Source organism: Macrobrachium rosenbergii, chromosome 7, assembly GCF_040412425.1.
Source record: "Macrobrachium rosenbergii isolate ZJJX-2024 chromosome 7, ASM4041242v1, whole genome shotgun sequence".
NCBI lineage: Eukaryota > Metazoa > Arthropoda > Malacostraca > Decapoda > Palaemonidae > Macrobrachium > Macrobrachium rosenbergii.
In genome coordinates, this window is record NC_089747.1 from 7,223,617 (window position 1) to 7,245,000 (window position 21,384).

General features: G+C 36.6%; 1 protein-coding gene and 1 long non-coding RNA gene across 39 annotated transcripts in view; one reads left to right on the top strand and one right to left on the bottom strand.

The window, feature by feature from the left end:
• Nucleotides 1–21,384, bottom strand: part of Mef2 (myocyte enhancer factor 2) — a 790,604-nt gene continuing 769,220 nt past the window's right edge. For 15 of the 38 annotated variants that reach the window (XM_067106408.1, XM_067106410.1, XM_067106409.1 and 12 more), the window contains 6 exons: nucleotides 15,117–15,320; nucleotides 9,657–9,815; nucleotides 7,476–7,781; nucleotides 6,870–7,031; nucleotides 2,830–3,094; nucleotides 1–2,452 (listed from right to left, as the gene is read on the bottom strand). In XM_067106408.1, the coding sequence (XP_066962509.1) occupies nucleotides 2,346–2,452; nucleotides 2,830–3,094; nucleotides 6,870–7,031; nucleotides 7,476–7,781; nucleotides 9,657–9,815; nucleotides 15,117–15,320 (1,203 nt within the window). In that variant the 3' untranslated portion in view covers nucleotides 1–2,345. Of the gene's footprint in view, nucleotides 2,453–2,829; nucleotides 3,095–6,869; nucleotides 7,032–7,475; nucleotides 7,782–9,656; nucleotides 9,816–15,116; nucleotides 15,321–16,321; nucleotides 16,526–21,384 lie in introns of all 38 variants that reach the window. The other 23 variants (XM_067106439.1, XM_067106440.1, XM_067106438.1 and 20 more) reach the window with 3 other exon arrangements.
• Nucleotides 3,005–6,083, top strand: LOC136840069 (uncharacterized). The gene is made up of 2 exons (XR_010853526.1): nucleotides 3,005–3,116; nucleotides 4,195–6,083. It is a non-coding gene; the product is annotated as an uncharacterized lncRNA (long non-coding RNA).

The window sequence follows — 21,384 nt, forward strand, 5'->3', positions numbered from 1 at the left end:
TCTATGTTATTCAGTATTTATTGAATAACATGTCAAATTTCACACAATATGCTTTCTATTTCACTAACAAAAAAATATTAATAGTATACTTATTCTACACAAACATGTAACTTGTTCTCAGAACATAAGGACGGGGGGCTGCTGGTGGGTGGGGGGATCTGGGGGACTGCTGGACGTGGCATAAAAAAAAAGAAGAAAAAACTTAAGTTATGACCTCACTGCTGTTCAAGAACAAAGATATGTTTTATCCCTTCAGACTGGGAAGATTACACATCCTACAATTTTCCCTTCAAAGAAAATAAACCATGATACATGGCCAAAATATGTTCCCTGTCAAAAATTCAGCATACACCAAAATGGTACTCATTGTACACTAGCACTAAACGTGAAAACCCTTAAGTAAACCTTGATACCTGAGTCAACCCAATAAGGAGGGATAAAACTCAAAACCAGTAGCCAACTTATCAGTGATTACCATCAAACCAGTAACATTAACTTACAATATCCTATCACTTGTGTGCACTCAATATTTTAATAAAATATTCATCTTTACACTCCTTGGTTACACCATTACCCATTGAATTGCACTATACAGTATACATCACAGATATTGGTAATATTTATAACATTTGTACACTTTACAATTTTTAATTAAAAATAACTTTCTCTTTTCTCTGTAACACAAGTGCTTGTTAATAAAGTTCAGATCATTTGAAGCATATACAAAATCCACCAAATGATATACCTCTTTCTTCAAAAAGAATTTATGTGCCTATTTTTTATTTGTTTTTATTCAACTCAAGAGGTTTTCAGGAAGTGGATGTTCTGGGTCCCAAAACCCCCCCAGTCCCGCTGTGCCCCAGCACGCCGGCCTGTGGTAAACGGTGATCACGCCACGACAAGGTGCAACATATTCTTAGGGTAATGGTTTTAGTGTCTTTGCTTAGAAACTAGGTGTTTTTGATTTATTATAATCAAATATAACTATAAACATTTCTTGAAGAATTATACAGTACCAGTATCATATAAATTATTAAGAATCTAGACTTTGTATTTATACAAACAATGGTAAGTCAACACAGTCTAAATTTTTTTTATTTTTATTTTTTTTACTTTTTTACTTTTACTAATGTATCGACAGAGAGTGTTGTATTTGGTATGGTACAGCTGACTCCTCCTCCTTCCTGTGAGCCCCATGGCTGGTGGTAGCTGCCATGGATAGTTTTTCAGTGGCAGTCAAATTGGGCCACCTGGCACTGAAGGAATGATGGCCAGCAAGGCACACATACAGAGCCTAGTGATGCCAACAAATGTCACTACCAGTCTGCCATTCCCATTCTGCCACCACTACACCATGGCGCAGCTCACACAGGCCACGCACTACTGTCCACAGTTACTAGAGTCTACAACTTCTTACACAGTAAGGTGAGGCACAAGGTACAAAGAAAGACCATACGAGAGGTACAGAGGGCGGCAGTATGGGATGGTGAGGAGGCAAAACCATGTTACTGTTAAACCTCTCGCCTCCGGCAGCAACACCACCACACACCAGGTACCAGGCAATCTTATCATATAGGCCAATATGTACAAAGAGTAAAAATAATCATGTCTTTTGCTTATTTACATTGAGCCAGAACTAACAAGTACAAAAAGGTGGTGGTGACAGACTGATGTGATCTGCAGTATTGGCAGTGGGTAATAAATGACCCTTCAGGAAACAAATGATCCCTAAGCCATCTCTTTTAGGAAGTGAGCAGAACAATTTTGTAATTTTACTCCAAAAAATCTGTTGGCTGAAGACACTGAAACTTTGTCGTACCCAAGCCACATGACAGTGGTCTGAACTAGGAAAGACATTTCTTCATCCTCATTTCAAAAGTTGTGGAAAAATTCTCATCTCTCCGCAAAGTGTTCCTCGGTCTTCAACCATTTATTACCAAGGTTGAAATAGGTTTACAGTTGACTTCACCTTTGCCCGTCCTGAGTGGTTAGGGACTGTTACAGATAGGCTTGCTGGGGCAGGACTGGCTGAAGGGAGTAAGGGAATGTGATTCACAAACACAGGAGGCCGGGGAGCAGGGCTGCAGCTCCTCAAATGGCACTGTTACAGTAGTGCAGCACTGGCTCTCTCTCACACATGGCAAAGGACACAAACACACTGCTCCCCAAGTCTTTTTTTTTTGTACAGTTAACAACCGTTGTGGTCCGTAGAGGCAGAGGCAGTAGGGACACGATTGTGAGGGCTACAATGGCCCTGGGGACGGCGTCCCCTGCTTGCCAGGCACTGATCACGCAGCACTAAGTGTCCTTTCACTGGTGCACGTGGTGGCCCTTATTGCACCTCACTATGTGGCCCATCCCTCTGTTATTCTCGGTCGTTTGCTCAAGGGTGTATCATAATCACTGTGGTGAGCTCCTTCAGGTGATGCGTGTGATGTGGGAGTCAAGTGGCCTGTGGGTATAAGAAGAGCAGTTTGCTTTAGTTCATAAGCCTGAAGTTATCCCATTCACAACTAAGACAAAACTGTTTCAGTTGTTTAATTATAATATAAAATAACAGACCGAAACTACCATGTGTATCTGCATGCAATTCTAGTAGAACAAAAGTTCAATATTACTGCCTATTACTTGTGAAAGAGGATGCCAGGATCATATCTGTTACATAAAGCAATGTATTGACCAGATGAAAGTTGATTACACAAGTACTGCTCAGCCATCTGATTCTGATAAACGTTAGTTAACAATAATTGAAACGTACGTTGTTTTTCTTAATTTTAGAGAATTAAATGTGCACAGAAGTGTAAAATCATCACTGTTACTCATACTAACCTGAGAGTGAATTACTATACACGGAGTGTCCTGGGTGGTTGGAAGAGGGACCCAAATGAGATGGTGGAGCAGGTGATAAGTGTCCAGGGTCTGTGGATCCTGGTCTTTGCAGATGTGATGAAGGGATACAGTTAGGATCCCGAGGAGGACTGATAGGCTCTGATTTTATCGTAACAGGCGGAGAGGATCTCGGAGGTGGCGTTGAGGAACTGACACTAAGGTGTGGTAACCCAGAATGCGACATGCCTATTGACCCTGGATTCCACTAAAAGGAAGAGGTTAACTTGGTAAGAGTTTTGTACTTAGTAACATGTAATAATTAGTCTATGAGTATTCAAGTTTCTGCTAGTACCTTCAATCATGGTAAGATACTAAAGATGATAACATTTATTGTTAACTGGACATCTTAAAGTTGCTTTAATCAACTACAGTTCTGAAGACACCCAGCATGGGCGGGTTTTAAATTAAAGATTAAAAATAGTACCTTATTGATGGTTATGTCACTTGTGATAGAGGAGAAAAGATTTATACATAACATGCACCTTTTTTTCTGTATACTTGTATGTAATCCATCATTGTTGCTCACTTTTCCCTATCTACTCTTTATGGAAAAATATTGCTGATGGTGAATGGATGTGGCAGCAAAGGTCAAGTAGTAAGTAAAAACTTAATCTACTACATAGTCCCAAGTCCAGCCCTGTATGTTTGTGTGTGCGTGTGTTTTTTTTTTTTTATTTCCTTGATTGCTTTCCATCTTACAAGCCAGTGATACTGAAGTATTGTGCTCTCTAATAAATTTTATAATTTTCTTTCTTTCTTTCTCTAACGCTTTTGATGCTTGCTTCTCTTTCCCTGATATTTTCCCTTGTAGGTTATAGAAGAAAAGTTTAGTGAAAAAAGTCTTTAAGAACTCATTTTGAAGGGAAATAATACTTTGATATGCTTGAGGGAAGTCATAACCTAATGAACATGCTCTTTGCAAATACCTAATCTCCCATGTAAGGTAACAATATTTGTTAACTTATTTTCAAGTTGTTAGTATATTGTCCATGCAGTGTACAGTTTCTAAAGTAGTCACATCTCTGTACAGAACAGTACCTCAAATATTGTACAATATAAGTAAATCTCTTATGACTATCAAACAAACCATTGCCTCATATAGCCTCCTAAGTTTTGTGTGCAAACTTAAAACTGTACTGTACACACTTGAAATGGGTCAATTTATGTGATATTAGTTTCTGTAATGTAGATGAACCCCCCACCCCCCCATCACCTCTCTCACTCAGTATGAACCCTAAGTTTTTTTAGATGAATACTTACGACCTTGCTTTTCCTATGTGTAATAGTTTGCTTTACTACTTTCAGTTGTGGTGATCTTATTTCTGTGAAGCTCCAAATATTCCATGTGGTTTCCCAGTGCTCTTCTAATCCACTTGGTATTTAATACTGTAACTTTAATTCTTCTCAGTTCCTGTGAGCACCATCAGGAATTGCCATACACCAAGCCTTATCAGCACCCATAACACCATTTTTGCCCAGAGATTTACCTTATGTAAGGTATCCCTTTGTGTAATTTTGTGAATGTTTATGCAAACCTGGTTTTAATTTATCTCTAAAGTTCATGATTTAAAAGGCTGGATATATATTTTTACAATACCCTATTATAAGTTGTTGTTATTTTTACATAATTCATTTTGCTTTGGTGTCACGGTCACAGGAAATGTGTACTAATAACAATTCTAGTGCCAAGACTAGGATGAGGCATATCTCCAAGAAATTTACTTGTATAAATGTTCATCTTATGTATTTTGGAAGTTTTTAATATGATAATTAACAGTAAACAAAGCCATCAAATCTGGTTTTGGATGCTGCAGATCAGGTTACGTACATTATATTTGTAGCCTGTGCATGTAAAATTATTACTAGCCGATACAATCTTTCCTAAGTTGTAGGTTAGATGTTTAACTCAGATGAATACTATCTCTAACTTTTCATATACTGTACTGAAAGATTTTTTTTCATGTCTCATATTTTGAGTATAGTCACATGCAGAGTAGGATATAAAGATTGATTTTTTTGCTGAAGTCTTATAGTCTGAGTGAGGCCACATGTAGAGTAGGATATACTGTATTTTGCTTCAGCTCTTGGCCATGTTATTGATCTTGCACATGACCACAGACTGATTAGGTTAGGCTCTCATGATCCTATCAGCTGTTCTCTGTCACTTTTTTTTTCCTTCATAAATGGAGTCCTCCTTACTCTTACGTTTTGACCTTTAGACTGATTTTATTACTTACCAGTATTCCACCACAGGAATGCTGAACCATTCTTGTGGGTAATCTACTGATAGTCACACAGCTCACTAGTTTCTGGTATTTTTGTTTTCAGGTGTTCTTGTGGTTTCAGCATTCAGCTAGTTAATATTGATGGTGTTATGGCAGTATATATTTTCTTTCTCATATTTTAACTGTTTTACTGATGTTTCACTATTTGATCTTGCTCCATACAATATCCTTCAAGAGAGCTGTATTTCACGTATTCAAAATACTACCAACCTTCCTTCTGACTAAATAACTCAGGCTTGATGAAGGTGGTTTCTTAATTCTTATTGTTTTTAATGGGCATTGACTGATTCATCAACCCTTGTCTTAAGCTTAATGCTATTCTCAATTCTTTGATTCCTTATTAGGCCTGACTGTGGGATTGTTTATGAGTCGAATTTGTTTTAGATTCGGCTTTTCCCTTCATACTTTGATTGAAGACCTCTCAATCCAGTGATCATTTTATTTCACATATTGGTGAGCCTTTTATTATCAAAGGCTTTGCAGGTTCTCTATCAGCTCTGACAGATTCCACCCTAGCACTTTGGCTTAATGACCCAGTTGTGCACATTACATGGAAAAGTTTGTACTGTAGACCTTTTCCTAGTCAGAAGTCTCATGTTTTGCATAAAGTCACACTGTGCTGGAAAAACACTTTCCTGAACTTCCCAGGCTTTATAATAAGACCAAAGGAGTTCCGTTTCATAGAAACCTTGCTAGGCAGTATGTTAAGTTCCCTTTCTGAATGGGACCTTTGCTCTTTGCCTTCTGCAGTCTCACAAATCTTCTCATGAGCTCCGTGAGAAGAGTTAAAGGGGGGACTTGATTATCATGCTTTTGCTGAGGAATATATCTACATACAAAGTGACAGGCTGTATTTCCATAGGAACATGACTTTATATTGTAATTAATAAAGTGATGCATTTACACAAATATCTCACTCCATATCAGAACCAGACTAATGACAAAAGACACTGTATAAAAGTTATTCTTTGCTACTGATTCTGTTAAAATTTGTTAATGCTTTGGAGTTCTGAAGGGTATCATCATTAAACCTCCTTCCTAATGTAATGGGAGAGTTGAGATCCCAGTTAGATTTCTCACTTGAAAGGAATAACTGGCATTTATCTCCTGTATCAGGTAGTAAAATTCTGCAAGGTGGTACAGGAATTATTTATATTGCAAGAAACCTTCCCATTACTTAGCTATAGCCCAAACTTAACCTTCATGGTTGTGGTTGGTAATGTGGATAGTGCATGTACTGAGAGAGAGAGAGAGAGAGAGAGAGAGAGAGAGAGAGAGAGAGAGAGAGAGAGAGAGAGAGAGAGAGAGAGAGAGAGAGAGAGAGAGAGAGAGATCAAAAATACTAATTTTTAAATTTTCAATAATACCAGTTTCAACATGTAATGATTTTTTAAATTCCTGTCTTTACACCAAAGCAGTCTAAACACTTATACAAGGCCATTAAATAATTTTTCCGTAAATTTTTTTATAGTACAGTACCTGGTAGTGTCTATGACAGTCATTACAACGAGGATCTGGTTAATAATAATAATTCCTATGACACACAAAACAATATTTTTCCTATTTTACTCTACCCTACTTCTGTTCAGATCTCAAGAGAGACAGAAGCTGAATTTGGTACTGCAGAAGCAGGCCAATATCAGTACATGAAAAATACTCAATCACAAATTATAACAAAACTTCAAATTTTCTTACGTGCAGAGAATTTATGGGGTTGAGAGAGATGTCATTATTCAACGGAAACTCCTGATGAGAAAATGAGTTCATTGAGGAGTACGTCATTGATGAATTACCGCCAGCAGCTGTCTGGAGTGAAACAACAGGAGTATTCAGAGATGGTGATCCAGGTCGAGGCGTCTACAAAAAAAAAAGGGGGAGGATATTTATCACCAGGAGACTGCTTTTGTGCAAGGGGTATTGCTTCATATGCTTTACACAAACATTTTTCCTTCTTTATAAACTCTAGTTCCATGTATACAATACAAATGGGCAATTTGCAATTTTCTTTTCGTATGAGATTATGATGAATTAGTGCATTCATCATTAATGGCAGCTTCAAACAATACTTTTGAAATATTTAAATAAGCATATCTAAGTTGTTTTATTACTCAATGATATACACAGACTCCTTTTCAGTGCTGTTTATTAGCTATTTTCTCGTTTTTATTCCTGAATTATTAAGACTTTGTCATTATACCTCTTCCCCATAAAGGGTGGCAGTAATTACTTTAGCATTTATGTTCCTTGAGCCACCATAAAGAAAAAAATGAGTAATTCACACAATACAGTAAGTCAGCTTACCGTCTGTGCTTGTGAGTTTGGGATGAGGACTCGCAAATTTGGTCTGGTTGGTGAATGGGTCTTGGAGGAGTGTGGCCGACTGAGGAGTCCAGGGGAAGGTGCACCTCCATGTGGAAGAGGGGAAGTTGAGCCGGGGTATCCATTCGAACCATTCATATCAAGCATTCCACTAGAAGATCCAGGACGTGGTGACAGAGATGCGTGTGACATTTGAGGTGAGGGCTGCATCAGTCCTGGGTCATAACCCGTATTGTTGACAGGCACTGTGACTGCCATGCTATTGTAGTTATTAAGGTTTACTGGTTGCTGTAATGGAAAGGAGAAAATAAAACTGATTTGCAATTGTTGACCCATTATTTTTTTTCAATGACCTTTCCCTCTTTTCAGTTATACACTAGATACACTGTAAAAATGTGCTGCACGTGAAAATAAAAATATATAGCTAACAGAAATAAGTTATTAACACGCGAAACATAGTTCTTATGTTGAAATAAGACAACATGAAGATTTTATGGAGGTGCGTCTTCTCCTCTTCCTTCCTAACACTCCCAAATCATAACTTTCAGTAACTTCACACTAAAAGTGGGCATTGTAATGGATGAGAAAGTAATATTATATATTTGTTTACATCTCTATTTTAATTTGACAATATTTGATAAGTGCAGGTGGCAGAAAAGGTTGAGTGCTATTTATCTGCATGTTTTCTACTATCCTATTATCCACTATCTTTTTCACATGACAAAACCCTTCCAAAATACTTTCACATATATGGTACCAACATTTATCTCAAAATTTCTCACTTTTTCAATTCTTCAGTGTTTCATCCCTTCTCTAATCCTACCATCATCCATCATAATTCTTAAAATGGATACTTTATTGAATCAACTATTGGCATTCTTCCACCATATATTCATTGCTCCACCTTCCTAGTTTCCAGTTGATCTCAACTGTAGTCTTGCTCATATTTACTCTCAATTTTCTTCTCTTGCAAACATTTTCAGACTTTCACTAGTATCTTCAGTTTTTAGTTTTCTGTAAAAGAAAACTATTGTGCCAGCTTTGTCTGTTTGTCCGCCCTCAGATCTTAAAAAACTACAGAGGCTAGAGGGCTGCAAATTGGTATGTTGATCATCCACCCTCCAATCATCAATCACACCAAATTGCAGCCCTCTAGCCTCACTATTTATTTTATTTAAGTTTAAAGCTAGCCATAGTCATGCATATGGCAACGGTATAGACCAGGCCACCACCAGGTCATAGTTAGAGATTCAAGTTTTATACTGAGACCACCAAAAGATAGATCTATTTTCGGTGGCCTTGATTACACACTGTACAGAAAACTCGATTGCGCCGAAGAAACTTTGGTGCATTTTTTACTTGTTCTTCACTATCACCAATCATATTGTATCAACTGCAAACATCAACTATCTTACACCATTTAAAACTTAATTTTCTGATCCCACAACTGTGCACTCATTGGATGGCAAAGAAAGTTCCTTACTACTAAAATGACAAAAGTGCAGTAAAATTTCTAAGTAGCAAGAAAACAAAAGAAAGAATGTTTTGTATAACTACTAAGGTTTTTGCTGTTCGTTAGTTACCCTAACTAGCCGAGTCTTTCCGTGTAATTAATAAAACAATGAAAACTAAGCTTCATGAGAAATGATTAGAAAATAAAATGTTAAATTGGTGAAATGTTACAATTATTACTGAGAAGAAGCACATAGTCTTCAAGAAATGAATGCAGTGTTGAAGGCATTTAATTACTGGGGTTTGTATATTCAAATTCCTTTTTACGGTGACTGGGATTAGGGTCCTTCGGAATTACTGCTTATCTTAACTAAGCCTTACTCTGTTTCATACATTCTTTTAAGGGATAAAAGATGATGAGTTATAATGTAATACGAAAATTTGGTGTAATAATCCAGGTGTTTTTATCGACATAATTCAAAGGATGCGTGCAAGACTAACTTCCAAATGAGTAACGTTCTATTAAAAATTGAAGCTACTGTGCAATTTTCTTTTTTATACAATAACCACGCAGTCAACACATCAGAACCTGTAGAAGTTATACCTACATGTGAACACTGAAATGCAAAACTGCTACTCCCCCCAATTTTTTTTTATTAAATGAATACACAAGTCAATTTCCCTTTGTCAACCGAAGCACCATCAACTCACCCGACTTCCGTTGATCTGATTGCGTTGCATCATCAACGTGAATTCCTCATCAATTTTGTTGTATTTGGCTTCTGTCCGGGGAGTGAGAGAGTATTCCTGATCAGGGTCCGGGGAATCTGGAGACTGCAAGCCATTCTTGTGTTCTTTCTTGTTCAGAGCCTGTGAGGGGAAGGGCAATACATGCAATCATTACTCTACTGGAGGAAAAAATTTTTCTAATACTGAAAAGAAAGGGTTATTCTGTTGTATTCGATTTTAGGTCTAAGACACATCTTCACTTTAAGTGTCAGGATTCTGACGTTAAGTTTTTCCTTTGTGTTTTTGCTGTAATAACTTGATCACTTAATGGCAATCTGCGTAAATATCAGTTCCGAGGAACGTCCCTTGCATTAATCTTTAACTAATGTCCTACGAACGACAGCTCGGAAACTTGAGTGACAACCCCGAAAGGCCACTGGTTTGGTTCTATATTTTAATCATGACCATCCGGTGTGAAGCGTCATTTTAAAGGAATTCTGAGCAAAACTACACTTTTTTCACTATTCTATAAATAACGCCATGTCGTGAAAGTTTACAGTGCTCCAGAGAATATGATATTGACTTTCTATTTTCATTTCTACCTATTAATGTCATGTGCGCTCTCTATACTGAATTGTCTTAGTCACATTAGAAAGAACATTGCACAAACTTAAAGCTGTGTCTCATAAATCAATCTATTTTCTAAACCTAAATAAAAAAGCCAATCTTCTTCTCTTAATTCCTGACATAAAGATGCCTTTCTGTTATCGTTAGACCTACTTCCCTAATAACGTGAGCGCTGAATGAGAAACAATACTTCGGCAAACCTGAACTAAACTAAACCATCCCACTTATTCATGTTATCAAGATTTATTATCATCACTGCGAGTTGCCGGTACACTATACCCGAAGTCCGATGACTGCAATAAAAAGCGAAACATGATTTTTTTGTATCGGAAAAAAACCAATCAAACAAATCGAACCCCATCCTCACAACCAGCTGGCGAACAGGGAAGCCTTGTTAGTGCTGAGCTAGCACACCTGCTACAAGGTTGCCTAAGCTAGTACATCTCCAACTTACTGTATGTCTTTTTTTTCTTAATGATCTTGTGGGCATTAACGAAAATCTTACTACAAGATATTGTTCAATACTTTCACTTACAAGCCAAGGTGTAAGGGATATGTTCTTAGAAAATTTTAGGTCTAAAAAGACTAGGCCTATGTCATTTCAGATTCGAATTATAAGCTACTTGAAAATTCACGTTTTCTTTCACAGCGCTGATAAATTTACGTCATTACGTCACTTCGACACGAAAGTCGGGCAATACACTAGTTTGCAAATGAAAGGGTCATCACAAGTACTTTTAACAGGCTTCTTCTCCATGCTTAAGCTCTCGGATTCAAGCCATGTGGTGACTGTTGACAGCGCTGTTAACAACTTCAAACCTTGCATGCCTAATACACTTAACTTCTATTACCGAATCTAAAGGGCTGTTTCTCGTAGGACTTCGACGCTGCAAAAATTCATGTCATATTTTAAAAATTTAAATGTGCATTTCAAGTAGTGCAATTATCAACATGGAAAATTATCATTTAACATTTTACAGTTGTTTTAAACGGAATCCATTCAAAGAATAAGGCTAACCTTTTTAAAACTATATACATATATTCTAGATGTTAAAGATGACTGTGAAATGCACAACTCGTTTTACATAAAAGTAATGTAACTTACAAACAAGAAAGACAAATGAGTGAAAAGAATTGATTTGTAACTTTAACCTATGTACCCATCAACATAGTTTCTGTTAGTTCTCCCGCCCTCACGAGTTATATCATACTGACTTCACACTGTCTTCCTGGCCTACAGTGACTGACCAAAACGAACTGTATTGACCTACAGTTTGCAATCGAAAACTATCCTCTGCTTACGAGTTGAAATACTCAATCCGAAACATGGAAAACGTCCTTTGAAATTGAACAATAAAATTACACGGTTCAAAGTGTGGCGATTCTTTTTATACTTTTAACAAACACACGACTAAAACGAAGGCCTTTTTATTTACATTTAACATTACTGTACCCTTCTCTCAGCATGTACTTCCCACTAAAACGATGGCAATTCCCATCCTCAGTCCAGACATAACCCCACCAAACCGAGTTTTAAAGTGACCTTGGGTAATCGTTACCGGGAGGCAACCTGTGGTCAGATTACACAACAGCCCCATACAAGGAGAGAAATAAGCTCACCAGCCAGGCTTCCCGTAACACCTTGATCAGATTAACCTATCTAAATGTACGTCTTCAAACTCGCTTTTCTCCAGCCTCGCTTTCAGGGATTCTAGACTTCATTGTCTCTTTGCAGTCGCATTGACTAAGATTTGGCATCTAATAGATGGTAAAACTTTATAATCGTTCGGGGATTTTGTTTCTGTAAGCTTTTCTTTCGTCTGAGGTTAAGGTTATTTTTTTTATGTCGATTCTACTTTACATTTACTCAGTGATTTAAAAGACGAGTATCTTTGAAGTCATTTATTAAATGCTGTATTGGTTTCTATCTCCTGATACTAAGCTAAACGAAGGTATCTAAATATTTTCAAATTTCTTTTCCAAAGCAGCCAAAACATTTTAAATAGACATATTTTGGGTCTTGTCATACATAAATTCCAGTCTTCTCCCATTAACGTTGTTTAAAAACTTCTATTTTTTTTTAGAGTGATCAGTTATTGATAAAACTCGCTCGATACTAAAGAAAACTCGTCTAATTAACCTGTTAAATTGAAATTCTTCTGACGTATGTTCTTCTTCACTTTTGGTTGACATACAAAAATATTTGACTGAGGTTCAACCTAAAAAAAAATATTCCGTTATATATTCACGTAATCGACCATCATTACTGAAGTCTGAATTTATACTACGAAAATATAGCTATAGCTGCTCTTTTTAAATCGTTCTTCATCTGACCTCGTATTCCATAGACAAAGTACGAGTACTGAGGGCAAGTTCAAGAACCCAATTAACCCACAGTGACTCTCTTCTTGAACACACCCTTGTCGTATAATGAAGTACTTGCCAGGCCTAATATTCCTTTTACCTTTGGTAACTAACTTTCCAATTTTCAGTGGGTCAGCTCTGTTGGAAAAATACCTATGGTTTGAGGTTCTTTAAGCTATATTAATTACTGGTTTTCATACTCAAACTGTTATCAAACTTACCTGGTGGGAAAATTATACATGTTTATGTACAAAATCTTAACATTTCAATATGCTATACTAAGTAATTCATAGCCTTAACAATAATAAAGTAAAAGATGACAATACTGGCTTCTTAAATTTCTGAATTGTAATTGGCAATACTGAGTAAAATCAATAAACTATTGCACTAGATTGAGTAAAACTGCCTAACTAATTTAAAGAAAAAAATGGAGGTAAAGCCTTATACTCCTTTACCTTCTAAAATCAATAAATCGAGCAACTCGACCTTATTTAAAACTGTTATTTTAAATTATTATTTCATAAAATACAAAAAAAAAAAAAGGAAAAATGCTATATTCGATTACTGACAGTGAGACTGTTTCACTCTATGTAAACAATATTTTAGGAAAAAAAATATATATGAATGCGTTCTATACTCAGACAGAGAAGCACACATTTATGTATATATAAGTAATCTAAACACACTTGTCTACTCTAGGACACATGCCACCTACTCCTTTTTTTTTTAAATGAGACTCAAATAAGAATAGATTAGCAATGGACTAATTTCACTACATGCTTGATAATGAAGCTTATGTTGTCGCATGCATGCTGGGACTACCTTCATTAATATGTTAAGTATAACGTAAAAAAATAAATAATCGCTCCATGCTATCTCTCTATTTTATTATTCTTCCTCTTCTAAGAACGGAAATATTTAAATGACAACTTTTTTTAATGACAGTCTTTCATCAGAGGCGTTTATATCAGTTAAATGAAACACTACAACATGCCAGTCCGTGTTGTACAGTCGAAGGAAGTCCTGACCGTTACGATTCAGTGCTTTCATCATCATCATTATTATTATTACTATCATCGTTATCATCGTTTTTATTTCACTCGTCTCTTCGTCACGAAAAAACATTTTTTTTTTTTTTAAATTTTAGACCAGCTTTCGTTCAAAATAATTTGTCCTTGTTCAACATTAGGGAGAATTCTTTTCGAAAAAAACATGAGATTATGAAAACCGTCACATTTTGAAATTGCTTTCGCGATTAGATCGGCGTAATCAGAATGCCCTCATTTTTCCATGTTTTTCTCTGCAAATGGAAATGATTTCAAGTGCCGTTTCATGTGTTTGGACACTTATCACGGACTAAATGCAATATTTGGAAAAAAATACACAAAAAATTCTCCATAAAAACACTCCAGTATTTGATCAAGACCAAACTAAAAATATAACACTTGGTAAATCTGGTATGCTTTAACAAATAATTATTTGTATCAATAAGTGTATGATCATAAATACATATCTGACAATAATGAACAAAATGATAAGAGTCCCTTTTAAATCAGAACCAAGAAATAAATACAGAGTGAACAAAGTTATCATCTTTGTGAATACCAATGGAGGTGGTACTAGCAAGCAAAATGCTTGAATGAACAAGACACAGGAATTTGATTGTTAAAAGTTTACAATTATGAACCTTGAGTAACATAAACGGGAATATTTACTAGATTTTTTTATATTATAAGTTTTCCAAGACATATTCAAATTCGGACTTATATTACTTCAAAAGCTCGTACGCAAGATTTTTTTTTTTAAATATCAATAAATTCCTGAGAATGTAATTAGAGTCTTGTGATCATTTTTATTCTCTCAAAGGTTGGTGATAACATCCCTTTGCCAAGACGAACTCACCAACATATGGTTATCAGTATCTTTAGGATTTTGAAAAATTTGAAAACTAAAGGGAAATCATTTTTTTTTTCATGTATATCAATCTATTATGTGAACTGAAAGTTGTGTGTTAAGGCAGCTGGCAAACTAAAGTTTTATTTTTTTCCAACACAAACTCACCACCCAGTAGCTATATCATCTTTAGTATTTTCTAAACACAACTGGAATCATTATTTTCATAGCTGATGCAAATCTAGAACAATGCTTTTTAAAATGATTAATAAGAAATGCTGAAATAACTTTTGACTCTAGATGCTCAAATACTTTGAAAGCTGTATATACTTTAGTTTTCAAAATACGTTGTCCCTAGAATACAAACTTAGGACATTCAAGTTATCAAAAATAAAAAAAAAAAACTAACACCTATATAATGTAAGGACTCCTCTTCACATAAATTTGGAGAAAAACACACCATGATAAAAAATATAACAATAATGATAACTTGTTTTTTTTGGCATATAATGCAATGAATATATAATAATGACATACTGTATATGTATATAATATTACCTCTACTATATCGTTATTAGTCCTGGACTCATGTGGTTCATTGTATTCGGTGTATTTGAGCAACACCTTGTCCATATCAGTGGAGGCATATTGAAAGAGTTTGTTGCTAGAGTTAAAGATGATAAGCGCAATCTCGCAATCGCACAAAACCGATAGCTCGTAGGCCTTTTTCATGAGGCCGAACTTGCGCTTTGTGAAAGTCACCTGTGGACGATACAAACGAGCGTGGCTGTTAGCTCTCAAACCACACACACACACACACACACACACACGCGCACACACGCGCGCGCACACGCACAGACATCGTATACCACAACCACTACATAATTATGGTAATGGCAAAAGGAAAATCATAGTATAAAGGTGCTGCTCGGGGTCGGGAAGAAGGAAGGAATGTGTGGGAGTGACGGACCACTTCTGCCCGAGACATAATCTGCATTTAATTCTTTAGTTGTCCGTCGCGTTTTCTATGCGTTGTAGGTTTCCCGTTTTCTTTTTAGTCTTACGGTTACCAATGTTGAGAAACCATTAAATTTAAATTTCTATTAACTCACCCTTGATTCTGAGATTAAAATTACTTTAGGCTTGCTCTGACTATTGTCCAGTTACTCAAATGTAACAGTGAAATGTACAGTGATTAACCATGAATAAGAAAAATGGTACTTTGAGGACTGCAGGGCTGAACTAAGACAAGGCAGTGAGTGGCGTCTCCATCCTCGCTTCTTCCCGAAATTTGTTAGTAGGACAAAAATGAAAAAGCAGACACAACACTGCCGACACATTGGTTTGTAAATACACTGTGAAGTCACACTCGAAGCTGGTAATCCTACAGCTAGCTGTAATAAAACAAGAATGAAAAAATAAAAGCAATTGAAAAAATAACAAGCAATGGCAGCCAAAGAGACAGAAAAAAGATGTTTTTCATTTTATTTTCTGGGAGAAACGAGTGGAGAAAGAATGTAGAGAAAATCAAATGAATTAGTAAAACTCGGCACAAAGACGACTGACTGCTGGGATAAGGGGGGGAATGGGGGTCAAATGAGTTGTTCTATATATATATAAATATGCATGAGCGCATAGAGGTTACATGCGCATGTGCATATGTTAATATATATATATCTGATTAGGGAGTTATCTGAGGTTGTGGTGGTGGTGGTGGGGGGGGAGAGGCCTTTGGGGGGAGGGGCGACTATGTGACTCTCTACCTCAATAATGTTCTTGTTGGTTAAACTCTCATGGGGTTCATTGTACTCGGTGTACTTCAATAACACCTTGTCCATGTCCGTCGACGCATACTGGTACAATTTGTTTGAGGAGGAAAATATAATGAGGGCTATCTCACAGTCGCACAGGACCGACAGTTCATACGCCTTCTTCATGACCCCGAACTTTCTCTTATTGAAGGTCACCTGTAGATCAGCTTTGGTCAGTTCACACATGGATTTATAAACAAGAAGTCTGGCAGCACCTGCTTGCTAAGAAAAACTCTCTAAAATCATGACATTAGTAGGAAACATTGACATCAGAAATGGGCTTAATGCTAAACACAAACAAAAACAATCTCATAAAAATAGTACTGCAATTTACATTAGTAAAATTATAAATAATTTTACATTGATGAAACACTAAATTTTTAATACAATAACATTTCTAGAATACAGCAGATAGATAGATAGATAGATAGATAGATAGATAGATATGAGGACAAGAGGATAGTTTTAGCCTTTATAAAATGCTAACAAACAAAATCACCATGTGAAAAATGGGTACAAATTACACAACTACGTACCGTAATTTCTTTAAAAAATACGAAGACCATCTTACAATAATCCCGAATATTGAAAAAAAAATCCCCCATAAAACACCCAAAAAAAAAAAAGGATTAACAAAACGTAATATCGCCATTTATAGGAAGAATACAAGAATTAAGGTTAATTCCGAAACGGTGCAAATGAGGCCTGATTCAATAACACCCAGTGATGGATTTACATCAAAGGACTCTCTCTCTCTCTCTCTCTCTCTCTCTCTCTCTCTCTCTCTCTCTCTCTCTCTCTCTCTCTCTCTCTCTCGTTATGTATCTTTATCAATCTATCCGTCTCTTTTTTATCAAATTACCGAATTCGAGTTAAAACCACTATAAAAAGTAATTCTCTCTCTCTCTCTCTCTCTCTCTCTCTCTCTCTCTCTCTCTCTCTCTCTCTCTCTCTCTCTCTCTCAAGAATCCCGTTCCCCATCTCCCCCTCCCCCCACATTAGACCTGAGCAAAACGCAATCATTAAGGATATTAAGCCCAAGGACTCGTTTCAAGCCGCCCCAGATGAAGGCGACGACGATGCTTAAATCCTCGGCAACTTCAAAAGATGTCACGGCTGTCAAAATTACGCACTTCTCCAAAATAGGACATCACGAGAGAGAGAGAGAGAGAGAGAGAGAGAGAGAGAGAGAGAGAGAGAGAGAGAGAGAGAGAGAGAGAGAGAGGCCTTCCCTCCCTGTCCAAGCTCTCTGGCAGCGGCAGAGGTAGCAGCAGAAGGAGTCACGAGAGGAGGGGGCATACTTATTAACCATTAGTTAAATTTAAGTCAGTGACTCAATGAGTGGGAAGGTGTGCGGTGTTTTTGAGAGAGAGAGAGAGAGAGAGAGAGAGAGAGAGAGAGAGAGAGAGAGAGAGAGAGAGAGAGAGAGCATGTCCGGATGTTCAAAAGGAAATAATATTAAACATAGTTATCAAACACCATTTGTGTGTATATTGTATGTTATGTATATGTATATATATATATATATATATATATATATATATATATATATATATATATATATATATATATATATATATATATATATATATATATATATATATATATATATATTATACATATATTTCTGTGTGTTATATATAAATAAGTTATCATCAAAGTAGAAAATGTAACTAACTGCAAACTAGACTTGCAAACAATAATTCTTGCAAGCAAATAAAGCGACGCCATCTGTGACAGAGTAATCCCCCTCAGAGAAATAAAAAAAACAGCCACTAAACTAAAACGACCTTCGTATCTAAACGGCGTCACATCAAAGGAGGTCACCGACCCTGGCAAATGATGCAGACGCAATCGTTTATGGATTTACCGTTGCCATTTAAAACGGTCCATTAAACTGTTCGCGAGCGCCTGACACAAGGACCTTACGATCCAGTTTTCCTTATTGATTGTTCCAGGTTACGTCAACAAAGCAAGCTTTTTCACATGTATGTGTAAATGCATCTCATAAACAAACGAACGTCCAAGTGAATGGCAAGTTCTTTATTGAACTGAACGTGCACCTTGCTAAACTGTATGAAGAATAAACTTGTATATTTAAGAAAATGAAGGAAAAGAGGAATTTCTTAGTTAAATTCCATAACTGCCTCATGATAAAAAATTTATATCTCATTCTCACATGTTGGTATAAATGTATTATATAGACAAACAAACGTCCCGCTGACTGGTAAGGTATTCATCGAATTAAATATGCACCTCACTGAGTTGCACTGAGAGTGAACCTACGTGTTTATGAAAATTGAAAGAGCCCAATAAATTTCGAAGCAGTTAAATTCCACAATATTCCTCATGCTCAAAATTTATATCACCAAACAAATAACCCTCTCTTCTCCAATTCCTCCTGACATGTCTAATGTCTGCAATGAGGAGCGAGACCTCGCAACACTGCCTGAAGAGGAAACTACGCGGCCATTGAAGCTTACTGAAATATGTGGAATGCGAATAACTTTTTTTTAAACAACTGACAAGCGGCAATACTCCCGTTGCTTGCAACTCGAGGAATGTTCGGTTGATTACCAAATTAAAATCCTATACATAAGACTAATACAGCAACCACCAGATTGCCTTGGTTTTCTAAAGTGTCCGTATTTATAAATATTTAGAGAAAATATCTTCGGAAGCCGAAATACAGATTTCTAAAGAGAAAAATAATGATTACGCATGACTAAAAATCGCCTGAAAATACTGCAAAAATATGGCAAAATCAGCCATGGCCTCAACTACAAACGATAGTCAACGTAAGAACCAACCTGCACTTAAGTTTCAATTACAAAAAACGTTATGAGAAGGATATATTCACGCTTTGATGTCAATCATTCTTCAAAAATGAAATGAGGAAGAAATAGCCAATAATACAAGAGGTCCTGGCAAGGAGAGTCCTGTGATAAATCCACATGATGCCCTCCTACAATAAAGATCCAGGAACTGCGCAAATGGTTATTCAGCCCAACAGACAATACCCCAAAATAAAACCGATGGACGAAAAGGAGCTCAATATTCCCCTCGTCAAATTACTGAATACGCAAGTCACGACGGGCAGAGCGAACAAACATAATGAAATGTGGCGCGCTAAGTCCGCAGACTTTTTTCAACTGACAGCCCTAACACTGATGAGAGCAGCGTTGCAGGTTAATGCCACTTCGTGCAAAACACCGCCGTTATGGCCTAGATCGTACAGGCAAAACGATGGATCCTCTTCAAGGTATATTTACCTCCGAAAATGGAACGTCATTCACGTCATCAATGGGTGACGCAACGCCCGTAATACTTTGATATTTCATTCTCCAGGGTCAAGCATTCAATATTACACGGGAGGAAGGGCTCCTACATGTTTTAAAACTCTCCCTACCGCACTTTGTACCGGTATGTACGTGAATCCGCACCTATGTAATACTTACATAAAGCCTACGCATGCGACATCTTATCAGAATAAGGGAAATTACAGGGAATTAGAGAGAGATCAAGACGATGACCCTGAACTTCAAATCCAGACCATCATCAGATCTCTGTCGTGTCAAAGAGCAGCAATTCTCTTTATTTGGAAAGCAACCTTAAGACCAGATGCATGTAACGTAGATGATATGAATCTTTTCCTGAATGGGCTATTGATGTAGTTAATTTATTAGTTAGGCAAAAATGATCAAATTTCGTTGATAAAAGATTTTTTTTCTTCGTAATCAAATGAAGATTGGTTTAAAACATGAGAATACTGAATTATAACAATGTAACCTGGTGTTAAAACTACAACTGAGAGAGAGAGAGAGAGAGAGAGAGAGAGAGAGAGAGAGAGAGAGAGAGAGAGAGAGAGAATCCAGCCATGATATAGTGTTACGTTCTTACTCTATACATAAACGATGATACTAGCCTTAAGCGAGGGGAAAACGTATCCTGTCTCGAGCTCGTATTACTAATATGGTTATGGTAATAATAAATAATAATAATAATAATAATAATAATAATAATAATAACACGAATAACGCGTTATATATATATATATATATATATATATATATATATATATATATATATATATATATATATATATATATATATATATATATATATATATATACATACATACATATATACACATATATACATACATACATACATACATATATATATACACACACACACGTGTGTGTGTGTGTATGTGTGTATTTAACTTTTCAACACTGTACTTGCGCAGACAAATACAATACTGAAGTATGAAATATAAAACTCCCCCTGTCTCTTATCTGGCAGTTATAACTACCCCCAGCAATGACACTCTCTCTCTCTCTCTCTCTCTCTCTCTCTCTCTCTCTCTCTCTCTCTCTCTCTCTCTCTCTCTCTCTCCCCGAACGACGAACAACAGCCACCCACTCACGCGTTGCCATGGTAACATCCGCCTGCGTCGTGATTTCTCTCTTGCCATCACTTCCTATTCCTTGCAGCAGCCGTCGCTCGGCGTTGTCCTTCTTATTATCATTCCCAGAATTCCAATTTTATCACGACACTATTTATAGGCGTTTCCTAGAGAACCCTCGCAGCTAGCAACGATGGAACACACCCCCCCCCCCACCAAGAAAACAAGAAGGAATTTTCCAAATCCTCCAAAGGACACCGGCTTAGTATCCAGGGACAGGTGACTCCTTGGCAGGTGTTCTGATAAATGACTGTTTTTGTTCAACCAATTGTCATTTGTTGAAAGTATCTATCAGTGACAACATTCTCATTGCATAAATATTGATTCTCATTGCATAAATGTTGCGTTTGAATCTGAACTTTACATTTGGTGAGCCTTTCCATACGATAAGCTTTCGAAGACATGATAGCAGCACTCTTTTCTGAATGTTCTGCGTTCCAGTCGAACATCCCACGTGTCAAAATCTTCCCCCCCTCCCACAAAAACAATAATAAAAATAAATAAAAATAAAACGTGTCGCCTAATTCCTGACATACTATTTGCTTAA